This window comes from Oncorhynchus nerka, linkage group LG2 (assembly GCF_034236695.1).
Source record: "Oncorhynchus nerka isolate Pitt River linkage group LG2, Oner_Uvic_2.0, whole genome shotgun sequence".
Lineage (NCBI taxonomy): Eukaryota > Metazoa > Chordata > Actinopteri > Salmoniformes > Salmonidae > Oncorhynchus > Oncorhynchus nerka.
Window position 1 is genome coordinate 37,282,814 of NC_088397.1, and position 18,703 is coordinate 37,301,516.

Sequence of the window (18,703 nt, forward strand, 5' to 3'; positions counted from 1 at the left end):
ATATCAGGGTGACAGTAAACACACGCATACAACCTATGACGCAACAGTAGCCTGCACCTATCGTCAATAATTTTAATCTAAAATAAACAATCAGCAGTTTTATAGCTGAAATGTACAATTATTTGTGTAAAAGTATAAGTGAAATACGACTCATCCTATGTTTTAAAAACGGAAGAAGCTCAATCAAAAACCGTCTTCCTATAGCAGAGCGCTTTGGTTGCCATATTGGGCTGCAGCTTTTGGCTCTTCCTCGCTCTGTTGAGCAACACACCCATCTTGAGATTCGAGTTCTTATTGGCTGCCACTCCCGGTGGCTGTGAGAGCCTATGGGTTTCCTCTCATACGGGGCAGGAACATTCTCAGCCAATTGGAACCGCAAGGTGGAAGATTGGCATGGGACCTCATGAATATTACAAGAGGGCAAATGACGGCTACTTAAATTCAAGTTCACACCTATCGTTCCCTTCTTTTCTGTCCAAAGCCAGGCAGTAACAACCATACAGCGATCACGACTGAACGATCCAAAAGAAGACAAGCATGTCCGAGAAACTGCCCTTCAAAGTTGGTCAGTATGAATTTACATTTATTTATATTCTTTATCATACACGCGAGCTTCAAGTCCTTCATTGATTGTGGATTAACCGGGTGGCTAGCCGGCTAATGCTGTCGCGTAGCATTGATTTTAGCCTTCATTTGGCTAGCTAGTGGGTAATTTGTCTGACTCTAAAATAACTTAGTTAACTAAATGTCCAAAGATAACATGTTTACTAACAAAACATTTGCACTGGTATTTATAAACGTGTATAATCAGGTTGAGGTGGGACACATGGCCAATTTTCCTGCTGCCTTGTGTTATTCTTTTATATTTTCTTTTTACAACGCTTTACCCATGCATAACCACTAACAGAAATTGCAGCATGTAAATCACAATTTGGTAAAATGCAAGTTTTGTTACATTTGGTTACAGAACTAATAGAGTCGGCATAACGAACATAACACTGGCCCGCAAGCATGGTTTCATTCAGAATACTTATTTCTAAGTTATTGGTAGTTGTAGTCCGTTTAGTCGAGCTTGGTGCTTTCGTTCGTATTCGGAACTTGGTAGTAAGACTACATTACCTAAATGTCTGTGGAGCCGCCAGTTTTCATTGATTGACAGGCAGTCTGGCACAGCAGGCAAAGCAGGGCACTATAACAGTGTGCTATTGTTTCTGCACTAAATCCATACGGTGTTTTTTTATGGTTCAACTTTGGAGGGAGTTGGGCACAAGTTAAGATTTGTTGAGATAATAAATGCCCGTCATTGTAAATAAGAATGTGTTCTTAACTGACTTTCCTAATTAAAGGTAAAATAAAACAAATATAAGCTTCTGACTTTGGTGACAATGACTAAATTTGTTTGGAAGTACCCATGTATGAAGATAAATCTTCACACTTGCTTGGAAGGGTTCGATAACCGTTTAGTATTTCACCTTTCTACCACTCTGTCTTACTTGGTTACATAACATTTTAAAATGCCTCACCTAGTATTTTTCAGTCCTCACTTGTCACCCTGACAACTTTTTTTTTTCATATTTTTTTTGTTTTTTTTTAGGAATAGTTGAGGGATAGTTAATCAATGGCTTGATGGTTAGTGCTCTAACCATAACCCCTGCATGACCACTTTAAATGTCAAATTCATTTGGGGGGGTCCAAGGTAGCAAGGAAAATGGCTTGATGGTAGAGTCCTGCCTTAAACTTTGTTCCACAAGCTTCTGGGTCAGAGCTGCCCAAACAATACTTTTAGCATTGTATCATTCACTCAATGTGTTGGGGTGAACTAGGCCTTTTTAAAATTTATTCCACTTAAAAAAAAAATCTCAAACATCCTGGAATAATATCCATGGCTACTTTTGAGCAGTCTATGTTTTGCCTCGGTCTTGATAGTTTTGCAGGTTGTGAACATATTTTGGACACTTGATGCAAGCTGGACTGCTCCAGTTCAGGGTGGTTGTTTGCAGTTGGCACATATTCTGGCTCACCGCATCTGACTGGCGTACAGGAGGAGTAAGGTTCAGTGTAACTCTCGAACCTAATGGTGTATACCCAGTTTACAGCTGGCACCCCATGGATTCTCAGTTGATTGTACTGATCACAGCTGGCTCCCCCGTGAACAATAAATCCAGATTCTTTGTTTAATCCCAGTGCTTTGTCTTGCGATACAGTTTTGGAAACCTTTGAAACATAACTTTAATAAGCGAGAATCTTTCAAATACAAAATATACATTCGTTGTGCAGTTTAGATACACTTACTATGTGACATCTTATTAGCTAGCGCTAAAATTTCTATTGGACCATTAATTTCCTCTTTCTCAAAATACAGCCAGGTGCAACATTTCTAATCTGGGTACAGTAAGTGTCTTGTATTTGAACAATTATTTCTTGCTTATATGAAAGTTAAATTCCAAATGTTTCCAACTCATGTGCGAGGCATATTTGCGTTTTTATACAGAGCGTTTAGGCAGAGACGGAGAGTCTATTAATCCCTTGTGGCGGCTCAGTGCTTTGTGAATATACAGTAATGTTTAGTAACATTTACCGTCCATTTGAATGGGCTTTGTTCCGTTAGGAGACCTCTGAAGAGTGCAGTGTTGGATTGCAGCTGTTAAGACCCAGTAGTCGGTGGAAGCTGCAACTGATGTTGACTCCCAAGCAAGTTCAGCCAGTGCAAGGCAGCTGCAAATGTCTAACTTTAAGACAAACTACTCTCACTGCCAGCCTGCTCTCCTAAACCACAGCTTGATCTCAATAGATCATGAGATGACCACTCGCAATGAAAGTTTTGGACAAATTGCAAATTCTTTCAAATCAATGGCCACGAAGTGAAGGAGATGCTAAGGGATGGAGATTATCATGGACGGTTTAGACTTGATCAACCTACACTGAAAAAAATTTGTTGCAACAATTTCAAAGATTTGGCTTAGTTAGTTCATATAAGGAAATCAGTCCAATGAAAGAAATAAATAAATTAGAACCTAATGTATGGATTTCACATGACTGGGCAGGGGCGCAGTCATATCCCCGATCCTCTTACGATCCTACAAGTGAAGAAGCCAGATGTGGAAGTCTTGGGCTGGTGTTGTTACATGTGCTCTGCGGTTGGGAGGCCGGTTAGACTACTGCCAAATTCTCTAAAACTGTTGGAGGCGGCTTATGGTAGAGAAATTAACATTAAGTTCTCTGGCAACAGCTCTAGTGGACTTTACTTGCCAATTGCACGCTCCCCAAACTTGACATGTGGCATTGTGTTGTGACAACGGCACATTTTAGTGGCCTTTTGTCCCCAGCACAAGGTGCACCTATGTAATGAGCATGCTGTTTAATCATCTACTTGATATGTCACACCTGTCAGGTGAATAGATTATCTTGACAAAGGGTCAAATGTTTACTAACAGGGATGTAAACAGATCTGTGCACAACATTTGAGAGAAATGAGCCGTTTGCGAGTATGGAACATTTCTGTGATCTTCTAGCTCATGAAACATGGGACCAGCACTTTACATTTTGCATTTAGATTTTTGTTCAGTATACATAACCTCATTTATTTAGAAGTAGCGTAACTTGGACTTGAAGTGATAGTTTACTCAAAAATAAAAGTTCAGAACCCCAAATAATTGAGAAGGATAAACTCTGGCTAATTTCGAACTAACTTTTTGAGATCTGTGAACCTCTGACACTTTGAACTATTACTTACTCAACATGTAGAACCGGTTTATTAAGTAGCAGTTTGTCTTTTTTTTTTTCCTCCGTAGCTGACATCAGCCTGGCGGAGTGGGGCCGCAAAGCTATTGACATTGCAGAGAATGAGATGCCCGGCCTGATGAAGATGAGGGAGATGTACGGCCAGTCCAAGCCCCTGAAGGGCGCCCGCATTGCAGGCTGCCTCCACATGACCCTGCAGACCGCCGTGCTGATTGAGACCCTCACTGCCCTCGGAGCCGAGGTGAGAGACACACTTCCATGCAGTCTTCCTCTAAGGTTTGACTAGATACTTTCCTGCACACTGCATGTAGCATAAAGTGTCACTTGTGTACTTTAAATGCTAACATCTTGGTCTGTTGACCTTAATCACATTATCTGACAAAGGACTGTTCTATTTAAAAAAAAAAGTTCAACTTTGTGATTGAGCACTGTGCTGGAATGTCTTGTATTGGGTCAGGACTCTGGTCAGGTGTAACTAGTTCATCCTGGGTTCTGAGAGTTGTCTCAAACAGGTTATTTGCGTTGGTCATATTAGAATTGGAAAGCAGGTCTCAATCTTGCAGGTTTGAAAACCACTGCAAGAAGGGCAATGAAAAACATATTTGAATAAGACCCTCTTTTGGCAAAGATCAGGCTAAACCTTAGTAAAAATAAGCTACGGCATCATGACCGTGGGAATGGAGAAGTCCACAAGGGTTTCGGTTGACCGTGTACTCTAAATGTAAGTCACTGGTCAGCCCAAAGTCCAACTCATTCACTTGTATTAAGCAGATGCTAATTTGATCTCAATAAATGTGAATTGTTAGTTGAAAAAGTTAAAAAAGCTAACGTTTAAGTTCCTTGCCCAGAACATGAGAACATATGAAAGCTGGCGGTTCCTTTTAATACGAGTCTTCGATATTCTCAGGTAAGAAGTGTTAGGTTGTAGTTATTATAGGACTATTTCTCTCTATACCATTTGTATTTCATATACCTTTTGACTATTGGATATTCTTATAGGCACTTCAGTATTGCCAGTGTACCCGTATAGCTTCCGTCCCTCTCCTCGCCCCTATCTGGGCTCGAAACAGGAACACATCGAAAACAGCCACCCTTGAAGCATCGTTATCCATTGCTCCACAAATGCCGCGGCCCTTGCAGAGCGAGGGGAACAACCACTCCAAGTCTCAAAGCGAGTGCCGTCACCGATTGAAACGCTATTAGCGCGGACCCCCGCTAACTAGCTTGCCATTCCACATCGGTTACACCAGCCTAATCTCGGGAGTTGATAGGCTTGAAGTCATAAACAGCCCAATGCTTGAAGCACAACGAAGAGCTGCTGGCAAACGCACGAATGTGCTGTTTGAGTGAATGCTTATGAGCCTGCTGCTGCCTACCATCGCTCAGACTGCTCTATCAAATATCAAATCATAGACTTAATTATAACATAACACACAGAAATATGAGCCTTAGGTCATTAATATGGTCAAATCTGGAAACTATCATTCTTATTTCAGTGAAATACAGAACCGTTCTGTATTTTATCTAACGGGTGGCATCCCTAAGTCTAAATATTTCTGTGACATTACACAACCTTCAATGTTATGTCATAATTATGTAAAATTCTGGCAAATGAATTATCATCTTTGTTAGGAAGAAATGGTCTTCACACAGTTGGCAATGAGCCAGGCGAGCCAAACTGCTGCATATACCCTGACTGCTTGCACGGAACGCAAGAAGTGACACAATTTCCCTAGTTAACAGAAAGTAATGTTAGCAGGCAATATTAACTAAATATGCAGGTTTAAAAATATATACTTGTGTATTGATTTTAAAGAAAGGCATTGATTTTTATGGTTAGGTACACATTGGTGCAATGACGGTGCTTTTTTTCGCGAATGCGCTCGATGCGCTCGTTAAATCATCACCTGTTTGGCGAAGTAGGCTGTGATTCAATGTTAAATTAACAGGTACCGCATCGATTATATGCAACGCAGGACACGCTAGATAAACTAGAAATATCATCTACCATGTGTTGTTAACTAGTGATTATGTTGAGATTGATTGTTTTTTATAAGATAAGTTTAACACAGAGGAACTCTAGAGCTCTGTCAGTGACCATTTGGGTTCTTGGTCATCTCCCTGACCAAGGCCCTTCTCCCCCGATTGCTCAGTTTCTCTGGGTGGCCAGCTCTGGGAAGAGTTCCAAACTTCTTCCATTTAAGAATGATAGTGGCCACTGTTATTGGGGACGTTCAATGCTGCATACACACTTTTTTTTGTACCCTTCCCCCAGATCTGTGCCCCGACACAATCCTCTCTCGGAGGTCTACTGACAATTCCTTTGACCGCATGGCTTCGTTTCTGCTTTGACATGCACTGTCAACTGTGGGACCTTTAAATAGACAGGTGTGCCTTTCCAAATCATGTCCGGTCAATTGCATTTACCACAAGTGGACTGCAAGTTGTGGAAACATCTCAAGGATGGTCAATGGAAACAGGATTCACCTGAGCTTGTTTTAAAAAAAAAAAAATCTGCAAAAATGTCAACCTGTATTCTTTGTCCTTCTGTGTAGATTGAGGACAAAGTACTTCATTTTATAATAAGGCTATAATGGGGACTGGGTCTGATTTTTAATTTCCAAATGCACTATACATGCATGCACTCCCTACCGGTCAAATGTTTTAGAACACATACTCATTCGAGGGTTATTTATTTGTACTATTTTCTACATTGAAGAATAATAGTGAAGACTATGAAATAACACATGGAATCATGTAGTAACCAAAAGTGTTAAACAAATCAAAATATATTTTAGATTCTTCAAAGTAGTCAAACGTTGCCTTGATGACAGCTTTGTGCACTTTTGGCATTCTCTCAACCAGTTTCATCAGGTAGTTACTTGGAATGCATTTCAATTAACTGGTGTGCGTTAAGTTAATTTGTGGAACTTTCCTTAATTCATTTGAGCCAATCGGTTGTGTTGTGACAAGATGGTCAATCTTCTGTATTACCCCCCCTCTTTCTATTTGGACCAAAAGACCAAGTCCACATTAAAAGGGTGAGAACAGCTCAAATACTTTAAGATATTAAGGTTTCAAGCACTTTTAACATTTTCTTCAAGTGCAGTCGCAAAAACCATCAGGCGCTATGATAACTCTCATGAGGAATGGAAGACTCAGTTACCTCTGCTGCAAAGGAAAAGTTCATTAGTTACCAGCCTCAGAATTGCAGCCCAAATAAATTCTTCGGTGTTCAAGTAAGACTTCTCAACATCAACTGTTCAGAGGAGACTGCATGGAACAGGCCTCTTTCTGCAAAGAAACCACTACTAAAGGACATCAATAAGAGACTTGCTTGGGCCAAGAAACACATGCAATGAACATGAGACCATTGGAATTTTGTCCTTTGGTCTGGAGTCCAAATTCTAGTTTTTCGGTCCCAACTGTTGTCTTTGTGAGACGTGGTCTGGGTGAACTGATCTCTGCATGTGTATTTCCCACCATAAAGCATGGAGGTATTATGGTGTGTGGGTGCTTTGCTGGTGAAACAGTCTTTAATTCTAACCAGCATGGGTACCGCAGCATTCTGCAGCGACACGCCATCACATCTGGTTTGGGCTTAGTCCCACTATCATTTGTTATTAGCAGGACAATGACCCAACACCCCTCTAGGCTGTGTAAGGGCTATTTTACCAAAAAGGAGAGTGATGGAGTGCTGCATTAGATTACCTGGCCTCCACAATCCCCTGACCTCAACCAAATTGAGATGGTTTGGGATGAGTTGGGCAGCAGAGTGAAGGAAAAGCAGTTAACGAGTGCTCAGCATATGTGGGAACTGTTGGAAAAGCATTCCAGGTGAAGCTGGTTGAGAGAATGCCTTGCCAGCGTTCCACAATCTTGGCAAAGGTTGGCTATTTGAAGTGTCTCAAATATAAAATATATTGATTTGTTTAACACTGTTTTGGTTACTACATGATTCCATGTGTTTCATATTTTTTATGTCTTCACTATTCTACAATGTAGAAAATAGTACAAATTAAATGAACAAAAACCCTTGAATGTGTATATGTTATAACTTTTGACCGTGTATGTATATCTAACACAGACGTCTAGCCTGTGTTAACGGTAGCAACCTCCTCCCCCACTCAATGCACCAAGTGAGCACAATTTAAATGGACCCGTTATCTGTCAGTAAGCAATGTTCTGAGAATTACAAAAGGACTTGTGTGCGAGTGCGTACTGAGTGTCCTAGTCAACCTGTGACCGTTTTTCTCGTTTGTAGGTTCAATGGTCCAGCTGCAATATCTTCTCCACTCAGGACCACGCCGCTTCAGCCATTGCCAAAACTGGGGTTCCAGGTACACACAACTGTTTGTTTATATGCCTCAAGACCTGCTCTGTGTTTAGCACTGGTTCCTGCCAGCTCTCACTTGGCCCTTGTGCAACAGTAAGAGATAAGGCAGACCAGATGTACACAAGGGTCCTCAATTGATCTTTTAAGGCCTAAGGGGCAGAGTGTTCTGCTAAATAAGCCTGTTGTTCACCTTCTATAGCCTGGTATCATGTGATATGTCAATATATAGAACTGTCATTCTCGATAAACTAGAACATACATTTTTCCTATATTCCTTGCCTAACATTCATCCTAGGATGTCTCTGAGATATCACCATTGCTTAGTGCAACATTACCCTTGCAGTAATGTCAATCTGAAGCTCATGAGGATATTTTCTGTGTGGTTTTTTTCCTCGTGTAATGACAACACTTGAGTGGTGTTCTGAGTGAGAAGTTACGAGGCAGAGGAGTATCAGTGTCTGCATCAGTGGGGTGCTTAATTTGTTTGAGCTATAGGCAGGTTTCAGCCACTTGCTGTTCAAAGCCTCGAATGGCATAGGTTGACGTGATTCCTGAGTAACACTTTTCCAGGTGTGATCCGTAGCCCAGTTTGACTGTGGGGGGTGGGACCTGGAATGCAGCCATTATGTGTCAAATGAGTTTTGGAAAGCTCTTCACACTTCACTTAATGACAGTTGAATTTGATCATAAGCCAAGAATGTATTACTTTTTTCACAAAAAAATAACTTTACCTAATAGATAAAATGTTAGATGAAAATGAATGATCCAATTGGTTGTGCCTTTTTAAAAAGTTTTCTGCTTCATGCTTATAGACCACAAACCTTGTCTCTGCCATTGCAAAGCAGTCCCTCCTCAATCCTGATTCTCAAGCCTCTCTCATTGCAGTGTATGCCTGGAAGGGCATGACCGATGAGGAGTATGTGTGGTGCATTGAGCAGACCATCTACTGGAAGGATGGCCAGCCCCTCAACATGATCCTGGACGATGGCGGTGACCTCACCAACATGGTCCACAAGAAGTACCCCAAGCTGCTGTCAGGTACGGGAGCTAGCTACCTCTGACAACCGTCAGGGCCTCACAGATGGGACAGCTTAATTACAACAAGGCACTCTATTGTTACTCCTTACAGATCTGTAAACATAGGATTTACTGCTCCCAATTTGTTCCACCAGATCAGGGTAGGTTTAATAAAGTAGTGTAGTGGTTCAGCGCCCATTTTGCTTTCAGCGTAATTGAGTCCGCAGACTCACTAGTCCGGCATCCCATTGTGACATAGCTAGGCTGCTCTGAGACCACCGTCCATGGGGATGCACATCCCAAAATCCCCAACCAACAGGCTTCCACGTACACGTCTATTCATTTGAATGTGGTGACGGTTGAAAAAGTGGCCCGAGCAGTGCTGAGAATACCAGAAGTATGACAACCAACAGGTCCAATATTCTAGGACACTGCTGTGCATACATGTTTTGGACTCTGATGTTTACAGGTCTGTAATGTGTCTGAGGGTTAGTTGGGACTTGCCTTGGCTTATGGGTGGGGCCAGGACTTGAGGCACTGTGCTTTCACTGGTATTTCCTGCGTTGTCCACTAGTTTTGCTGCAGGTAGGAAATATCAAAGATCTATTATATTGACATGGTGACTGCTCTAACAATGGAAATGCATGTCCTCAAAGATGAAAGGTGAGCTCAGATGAGACCCTTCTAGCCAATGAGAGGTCAGATACGAGAGAGTGAACAGGTACAACTAAGTCATTTTTTGTCTGAAGTTGCTGGAATGCGATGTGCAATTCTTCATTGCTGCGACTTGCTTGCTTGTCTGAGATTTCTGCTCTTCTCTCCGTTGTCAGTTTAGCCTACATTTCACTGATCTTAGTAGCAGAAAGCATGTTTTATTTGTGTCCCTCCTCGGCCTGGCTTAAGCTGGAAGCCACTATGGAACACCACACACTTTCTCCCTTCTCACTTTTTTAAAACAGTGGATTAAAAGGGGTATCCCAGGTCTACTCTGCCTGAAAGAGATAATTTGTGCCAACAAAGGGTATCATGCTCAGCTGGCACATACTAGAATAGATGTCCATAAGCAGAAAGTGTAAATGCTTTTGTGTTGAATTTGACAGTAACATGTGAGTGAGGGGGATTATAAATATATATATATAATATATACTCTGAGTGTTTATTTTTCCACACGTGTAGCCTTGTGCACGTCAACTATAGTGGCCACTATATAATAGAGCAACAATCGAATGCCTGTTTCACTTGAATGTTTTTTTCACAAGTGCAATGTTTAGGTGTTTGGTCACAAGCGTTCTATTATAAGGGCTATCACGGCTAACTGCGATATTAGTGTATTATTCTCAAGACTTGAGTGTCGTTTGTGGTGAAGTCTAGGCAACAAATAACATTGCTGTCTTTACATTTTTTTTTGCTGTGAGTTAGGTTCACATAAACCACTTTATTTTACACAGAGACTGATCATGTAGATGGTATTTGTTTAATTAGTTAAAACCTGCATTTCCCCCTAGCACCTTTGTCCCTCACCAGTTTTGATCTTTTTAAAACATTCTCACAAAGCAACAGTCTCTGAGTTTGATTCTGCTCACCACAAGTCTTTGTCACAGTCCTGAGCGAAACACTAGAGCCTACATTAACATAACACTGGCTGCCCACTAATGTGGGTTGTCTTAATGGAAATTAACTGTAAGATCAGTGATTTTACACCTTGATTTTCTCAAGCTGATCCCCTCCAAAGGACTTAAAGTGTAGCTAAAAATAAGTAAATTAGGGGAGAGTCAATTAAATCAATCATAAAAATATATTGTAGTGAATTTGGGGAATTCTGGTTGGAAGTGAGCTGGCAACCAGTGGGTTGTTGGGATCAAATCCTAGATGCCGTTGCCTGCCGGTGTCCCCTTGAGCATGAGACTTAACCCCCCATAACAACAGCTCCCTGGGCACCCAGTGTGGCAGCCCCTGCACCCCTCAAACTTGTACATTGTATTTGGAAAGCATTCTCCTTCACTCTTATTACATTTTGTTACTTTATTCTAAAATGGATTAAATCTCTTTTTTCCCCCCTCAATCTACACACAATACCCCAAAATGACAAAGTAAAAGCAGGTTTGTATAATAAAAAAAATAAGACATTTACATAAATATTCAGACCTTTTATTCAGTATTTGGTTGAAGCACCTTTTGCTGTGATTACAGCTTCGAGTCTTCTTGGGTATGACGCTACAAGCTTGCCACACCCGTATTTGCGGGGCGTCCCATTTATTTTCTGCAGATCCTCACACGCTTTGTCATTGTTGGATGGAAAATGTCGCTGCACAGCTATTTTCAGGTCTCTCCAGGGATGTTCGATCAGGTTTAAGACCGGGCTCTGGCTTGGCCCCTCAAGACTTGTCCCAAAACCACTCCTGCTCTGTCTTGGCTGTGTGCTTAGGGTCGTTGTCCTGTTGGAAGGTGAACCTTCGCCCCAGTCTGAGGTCCTGCTCTGGAGCGGGTTTTCATCAAGGAGCACTCTGTACTTTGCTCCTTTCATCTTTCCCTCGACCCTGACTAGTCTCTCAGTCCCTGTCACTGAAAAACATCCCCACAGCATGATGCGGGTTCCTTCAGACGTGTTGCTTGGCATTCAGCTCCGAGATCAACCTTGGTTTCATCAGACCAGAGAATCTTGTTCCTCATGGTCTGAGTCCTTTAGGTATGTTTTGGCAAACTCCAAGTGGGCTGTCATGTGCCTTTTTTGCTGAGGAATGGCTTCCATCTGACCACTCTACCATAAATGCCGGATTGGTGGAGTGCTGCAGAGATGGGAGAACCTTCCAGAAGGAAGATTATTTCCACAGAGGAACTCTAGAGCTGTCAGTGACCTTTGGGTACTTGGTCAGGGAGGTGACCTTCTCCCCTGATTGCTCAGTTTGTCTGGATGGCCAGCTCTAGGGGGAGTCTTGGTGGTTCCAAACGTCTTCCATTTAAGAATGGAGGCCACTGTGTTCTTGGACCTTCAATGTTGCAAATATTTTTTGGTACTCTTCCCTAGATCGGTGCCTCGACACATTCCTTTTCTGAGCTCTACGGACCATTCCTTTTGCTCTGAAATGCACTGCCAAACTGCCTTTCCAAATAATGTCCAAGCAATTATATTTACCACAGGTGGACCCCAAGTTGAAAACTCTCTCCCGAACAACGGGGGTGGTGTAGCAACCATGAGCCAACGTCTGAGCCTGTCAAGAGGTTCAACCCTCTTGGTTTAACCGTTAAGGTGTTGTCAAGACAGTTGCTGGGCCTGGGTTTGTATCCTGGTCGGGGCTATCCCCCGAAATTGCTACAATATACTGTACTTCCATGATTGGTTTCATTGACTCTCCCCTTTAACTGCCCCTAATTGACCTATTTTCAGCTAAAACTTCCAAGTCTGTTGGCAAGGATCCGCTCAAGCATATTAAGGTGTAAAATCCCTGATCTTCAAGTGGGATCCCCATTTCGAGTCAAGTTTTGCAACGTATTTTTGCAAGGGTGGTACTGCTATAATTGTCTCCAGGGCTGTTGGTTTGAGTCTTGTACACTAGGTGGCAGCATTACTCCACAAAGCCAATACTGAGAACCTCAAAACTAAAGGGATTTGGCAAGCAACATTCAGCAGGCGCTCGAACAGTGACCATTAACTTAAATGCAGTCCCTGGGGGAATGTTACTTTGGATTGAAGACTGTATTGCTGTTTGGAATGTTAACTTGTCATTCATAGTAGTTAACTCAGAGGAGATATACGGCCATCGTCCTGATAATTTTCCGCCATTATTTTTGGTGCCACCTACCAGATGTGGATGCCATGAAAAATGGTCTTAATTTAACATTGTCAAACATGGCCAAAACAATGTTAATTGTCTCCCCTCAGGAATCAAGGGGGTGTCTGAGGAGACCACCACCGGGGTGCACAACCTGTACAAGATGTTGAAGAATGGCGACCTCAAGATCCCAGCCATCAACGTCAACGACTCAGTCACCAAGGTAGACCCACTCGTCCTCCCATAGTAGAGCCATGCATACATCCTCCGCTCTTAATGGTGGCATTAAATTATGTATTAAATGGGTCATTAATAGAACTGATACAACCATCGTTGGTTGGTATAAAATACATTTATACATGCGCATTTTGTAATGTTGCATCCTCTTGAGTAGGCAGCAGTACTATGTTCCATTACAGTAACTCCCTCTCAATACCATCGCTCTCTCGCCCCCCTCTAGAGCAAGTTTGACAACCTGTACGGCTGCAGAGAGTCTCTGATTGATGGGATCAAACGGGCCACAGACGTGATGATCGCCGGGAAGGTGGCGGTTGTTGCCGGTTACGGTGATGTTGGCAAGGGCTGCGTTCAGGCCCTCCGTGGGTTTGGTGCCCGTGTCATCGTCACAGAGGTTGACCCCATCAATGCCCTGCAGGCTGCCATGGAAGGTCTGTACCTTTTCTTAAGTTTGGTTATATGACAACGCTATTGTTTTGATTTAATTTACATTATCCCAGAACGTTCTTGGAGATTCAACAGGTTATAGGTTTGTGTTCCTTTTATCTCTGGTGCCTAGCAAATATAATTGAGAACTGTTGACATGCCAACAATTTCTGCTTTACCCTATCTCATTTGTTCACTGCAGCAGCGAGCTCACCTTTTACATTTGAGCTTAAGTTATTGATTACTAATTCTACATTTTTGTGTAGTATTGCTACAGTACATACTAGTTATTGTGTGGGTTTTTCTACCCAATTTCGTGGTATCCAATTGGTGGTGGTGGTTTCTCATCGCTGCAACTCCCGTACGGACTCGGGAGAGGCGAAGGTCGAGAGCCATATGCGTCCTCGAAACACAACCCAACCAAGCCTCACTGCTTCTTCACACCATGCCCATCCAACCCGGAAGCCAGCTGCACCAATGTGTTGGAGGGTACACCTGGCGACCGTGTCAGTGTGCACTGCGCCCGGCCCGTCACAGGAGTCGCTAGTGCGCGATGAGACGAGGATATCCCTGCCGGCCTAACCCGGGTGACGCTGGGTCAATTGTCCGCCTCCCGGTCACGGCCGGCTGCGACAGGCTCTAGTGATGCAGTGCCTTAGACCACTGCACCACTCGGGAGGCCTTATTGTGTAGTATTTAATTATATTTTGTGATAATGTTGTAGGATACGAAGTCACCACCATGGAGGAGGCTTGCAAGGAGGGAAACATCTTTGTGACCACCACTGGCTGTGAGGACATTCTTTTGGGCAAGTAGGTATCATTTTGGAGACCTGTAGAGCACCATGCAACTTGTGTTCAGCACTGTCTGATCAGAAGAACAGTTAAATCCTACCTCGTTATTATTCCTCAATTCAGTGACACTATTCAACACGCATGCATTGAGTAGAAGTTACCTCGGTACAGATCTCGGATCGGCTTATTTTCGCCCAATCCTTCTTGAAGATTCGCCACTAGCCTATGACCCTTCCCATTAGTGGAGGAAACTTAAAGCTGACCTGATGCTGCATTCACGTGGCGTCAAACTGGGAATCTGAGTTTTAACATGATGTTATTTAAGTAGATTCCTATTGGTTGATTTTGATTCTTTCAAGTGGGGAAACTCAGGATCATCTTTCTATAACCAGTAGACATTTCTGAGTTTAGGGGCAACAGCATCCTTCTCTGAAATGCAACTGCTGCGGTGTCTACAACAGGCCATTAATGTGTACACTGGTGTGTTCCCCAGACACTTTGAGCACATGAAAGACGACTCCATCGTTTGCAACATCGGCCACTTCGACTGTGAGATAGACATGAACTGGCTCAATGCCAACGCAGCCGAGAAGATAAACATCAAGCCACAGGTAAGACATAACATACAGAGCACATTTAGTGTGTGTGTGGTTAGTCTACAGTAATTTGGCTCTTGAGTTTCGGCCATTGTCCTATACCAACGTTCTCCTCCCGCCAGGTGGACCGTTACCGCATGAAGAATGGCCGCCACATCATCGTGCTTGCTGAGGGCAGATTGGTTAATCTGGGCTGTGCCATGGGTCACCCCAGCTTTGTCATGAGCAACTCCTTCACCAACCAGGTGTTGGCCCAAATTGAGCTGTGGAAGAACACCAGCAAGTACCCCCTGGGAGTTTACTTCCTGCCCAAGAAGGTGAGCCACTGAGCGAAGAAACAACGTTTCCAATTTCCACATGATTGATGTGTATTATGCCGTTGCGGGCACTAAAGTTGGCTTACACTGTGAATTTTGCAGAACAAATGCTGCAATGCGTGAGCAATATGGAGCTCTAGTCTTGCAACTTATAGCGATAGTTTGTCATAACCTGTATATGGTGCAGGGTTTTAGAAAGGGTTCAATATTTTCAGTGCCTGCAGCTGTATAGTTTATTTGGAAGAAATTGAGTGGATATCATTCTCTAAAAAGCCATCATTGTATCCTAAGTTGACCCTGCTGTAACCCTTGGTTGAAATGAACTGGTTTCAGACTGGAAAGATACCAGGTGGACACAAGTAGATTTTTCCAGTTCTCGGCATTAGACATGCATTTTCGCAGTTAGTAGTATGTAATCAAATATGCTCCATTAACATCAGTTGCCTGTATTCAGTTTGCAGAACTGTGTAATGCATATTTTATTGATCTCTACTTGAGTGGATGTTCTTAAAGGCCAATTCTGCCACTTTCAACCTATTCATTATCTCAGCAATATACCAGTGTCTCTATACAGTGTTTTGTTGATCTGGTGTGACGGTCCTAAAAATGCTTCTGTCATCACCGGGTAGGATCGAAATGAAGAAACTTATTTTTGTTCCCCAAAAAACTGCAATGAGTTTCCTTACTCCGCATGTCTCCACGAATCTTAGTGTTTGAAAATGATTGGGTTGAACTTTTCAATTTTCTTTTCTACAAAATGTAGGTGTGCCCTGTCACATATGTAAACACTGATATTGTGCTGGAAATGATGAAAATTAGGTTGAAAAGTAGTGGAATTGCTTTAATGCTCGACTATTGACAGTCCTACCATCTGACTGGGAATTGGCAATTTCACTATCAAATTGTGTCCTTTTTTAAGGCAGAATTGTGAATAGCCAATATTGGATTTGGGCATTATTGCTTTCACTGTACATTTAGAATTTTGGGCATAGTTTTTCATGTGTATATTATGTCTTGTGACTATTCAAAGAAATGGAAATTAGGCTAAATGTGCATAATGGATTAATGATTAACCCTGAAATGGGTAGCCAAATGAGGCTCTCTGTACTTGGGGCAGAAATGTTGCATTGTCATTTTGCACTGTGTGACACATGGGTTGTGGTGAACATCTTAAGGCCTTTAACTGAAGCCATATGCTCAGAGCTGAGCGCAAGAGATATCCTCATGAGAAGTTGGGAACTAAGCCAGGGAAGGTTCTCTTGAGTGTCTGCCGACTAGCAGGAATTCTGTCCATAGCATCACGAACCGTACCCTATGTTATGATAAAAAGACAACATTCCAGCTGCTAACTTAACCCATCCCTAAGAGGTCAACCTATTGCCATAAGATAATATGTTTTTATTTATTTTGTTGAAGAGTACATGGTCTGTCAAATAGAAGAACCACCCCTGTGATATATCATTCTTCTGTTGCTAAAAACCTCATGTTCGGCCTTGTCTTGACGGCCTTGTTTTGACAGCTCCATTGGATTCTGTCTGCGCTTGGCATTGCGGCCAGTTTTGACATTTTTCCTGTGATTTTGACCCAACTGCTTGGGAGCAACAAAGCATGTTTATTTTTTTGTTTGGTGGGGTAAATGTGGTTTGAGTGATTGAACCCCGTAACTAATCAACGTGTTTTGTCCCAGTGTAAGGAAACTTTTATTCAGAATTTGACTTGTGAAATCCTTTTCTCTTGTCTGCAGCTGGATGAGGAGGTGGCTGCTGCCCATCTTGACAAGCTCGGCGTCAAGCTGACCAAGCTTTCAGATAAGCAGGCCAAATACCTGGGACTGCCCCGCGAAGGACCCTTCAAGCCTGACCATTACCGCTATTGAGATGTCAGGAAGGTGGCCAAGCAGCGGCCCAGACTCATGGTGGGGGTCTGATGGTGGTATGGTGGCGCATGGACACGTGGGTTTGGGTAGGCCAAGATTCCCAAGAGTCTTTTTGAGGTTAGGACATTTTGCTTCAACTACCCTTTAAACTGTCTTGCCCATTCTTACATACCTTTGAGATTCCAACCAGAGCTCCTTTGCCTTTACAGCAACAAGTGCTAAGTGGCTTCTAAAGGCACTATTCTTGTTATAAATTGCATTCCCTCTTTGATCATGAAAAAAATGTGATGCTTTTAGTTGAAATTCCCCATACTATTCAAGTTTACATATACACCATAGCTAATATGGCAATAAGTGCTGGTTTCATATCATTGTCTTACGGAGAAACTCTGACGTACCACCAAAGCCTGGCTTAAAGAACACACTCAGTTTCCCCATTTGCTTATTTTGTAAGTCTAGGATTCTGTCTGAAGGGACAGAATCCTGTTTTCTTAGCTGAGCTGTGACGGAATGGGCTGTGGTCTGGTCGAACATATACTGCCATGTTTAACGGTTACATTGTTAATCCCAAGTGTTGCATTTCCTACAGTACTTGCACTGTTGTGAAATGTGATGCAATAAAGATACAATTTTACTGGGTTGTAAAGTCTCTTATTTTCAAAAAGAATGAACTTGTTCCATTGATGTATGGCAAACGCAAGAGTTGAAATAATGTTGCAATGCAGAGAACAAAGGAGGGCAACTCAACCTGTCGGACTCCTCAATTGGAAACAATTGCCACACCATTGCCGCAGTTAATCTGCACGTGGCAAACTGGAGCCGTGCAAAGCTATGCATGTGAACGGTATCAATTAAGCTAAATTTGCTCGGCAATATCAACATTTTGATTTAACTTGACTAATTGAATACCAGTTTCTTTCAGTTATTCCCTGTCCCCACCAACACTCATTGAACAACTCTACAGTATATGTTTGAAACTGACCTGTTCTCACTCAGGAAAAAGTGAATAAATAAATGCCAATTTCAAGGCTTACACTACAATCTGCTTAAGGTCTGGAATTCTTGAACTACATTGATTCAAGGTAAACGCACTACCTTCGGAAAGTATTCAGTATTTTTATTTTTTTTTAACACTTTTGTTAGGTTACAGCTTTTATTGTTTTCTCCCCTCAATCTACACACAATGCCCCATAATGACAAAGCAAAAACAGGGTTTTAGACATTGTACATTTAATAAAGGAATACTTGTGTAAATGTGAGACTTTATTCAGTACATTGTTGAAGAACCTTAAGCAGCCATTAACAGCCTCTCGTTAAATTTGGCACATCTTTATATTGGGGGTTACACCCATTTATTTTCTGCAGATCCTCAAGCTCTGACAGGTTGGATGGGGAGCATTGCTGCACAGCTATTTTCAGGTCCAGAGATGCTCAAGGACATTCAGACTTGTCCCGAAGCCACTCCTGCGTTGTCTTGTTGGAAAGTGACCGTTCGCCCCAGTCTGAGGTCCTGAGTGCCCTGGAGCAGGTTTTCATCAAGGTTCTCTACTTTTCTCTGTTTTCATCTTTGACTCAATCCAGACTGGTCTCCCA

General features: G+C 42.4%; 1 protein-coding gene across 1 annotated transcript; it reads left to right on the forward strand.

Annotated features, from left to right (window-relative positions):
* Nucleotides 1–435: 435 nt before the first annotated feature.
* Nucleotides 436–17,744, forward strand: LOC115134950 (adenosylhomocysteinase B). Its single transcript, XM_029669073.2, has 10 exons — nucleotides 436–565; nucleotides 3,792–3,982; nucleotides 8,006–8,081; nucleotides 8,963–9,115; nucleotides 12,975–13,087; nucleotides 13,325–13,532; nucleotides 14,252–14,339; nucleotides 14,815–14,932; nucleotides 15,040–15,234; nucleotides 16,979–17,744. Exons 1-10 carry the CDS (start codon nucleotides 538–540, stop codon nucleotides 17,108–17,110), a joined length of 1,302 nt encoding a protein of 433 aa, XP_029524933.1. The 5' UTR covers nucleotides 436–537; the 3' UTR covers nucleotides 17,111–17,744.
* The last annotated feature ends 959 nt before the right edge of the window (nucleotides 17,745–18,703 follow it).

Bases quoted from the DNA above. Each gene is read 5' to 3' on its own strand.
- LOC115134950 (XM_029669073.2), top strand. From the start codon at position 538: ATGTCCGAGAAACTGCCCTTCAAAGTTG. The intron at 8,082-8,962 runs GTACACACAACT...CTCTCATTGCAG, and splicing joins TGCCAAAACTGGGGTTCCAG to TGTATGCCTGGAAGGGCATG. The intron at 13,088-13,324 runs GTAGACCCACTC...GCCCCCCTCTAG, and splicing joins TCAACGACTCAGTCACCAAG to AGCAAGTTTGACAACCTGTA.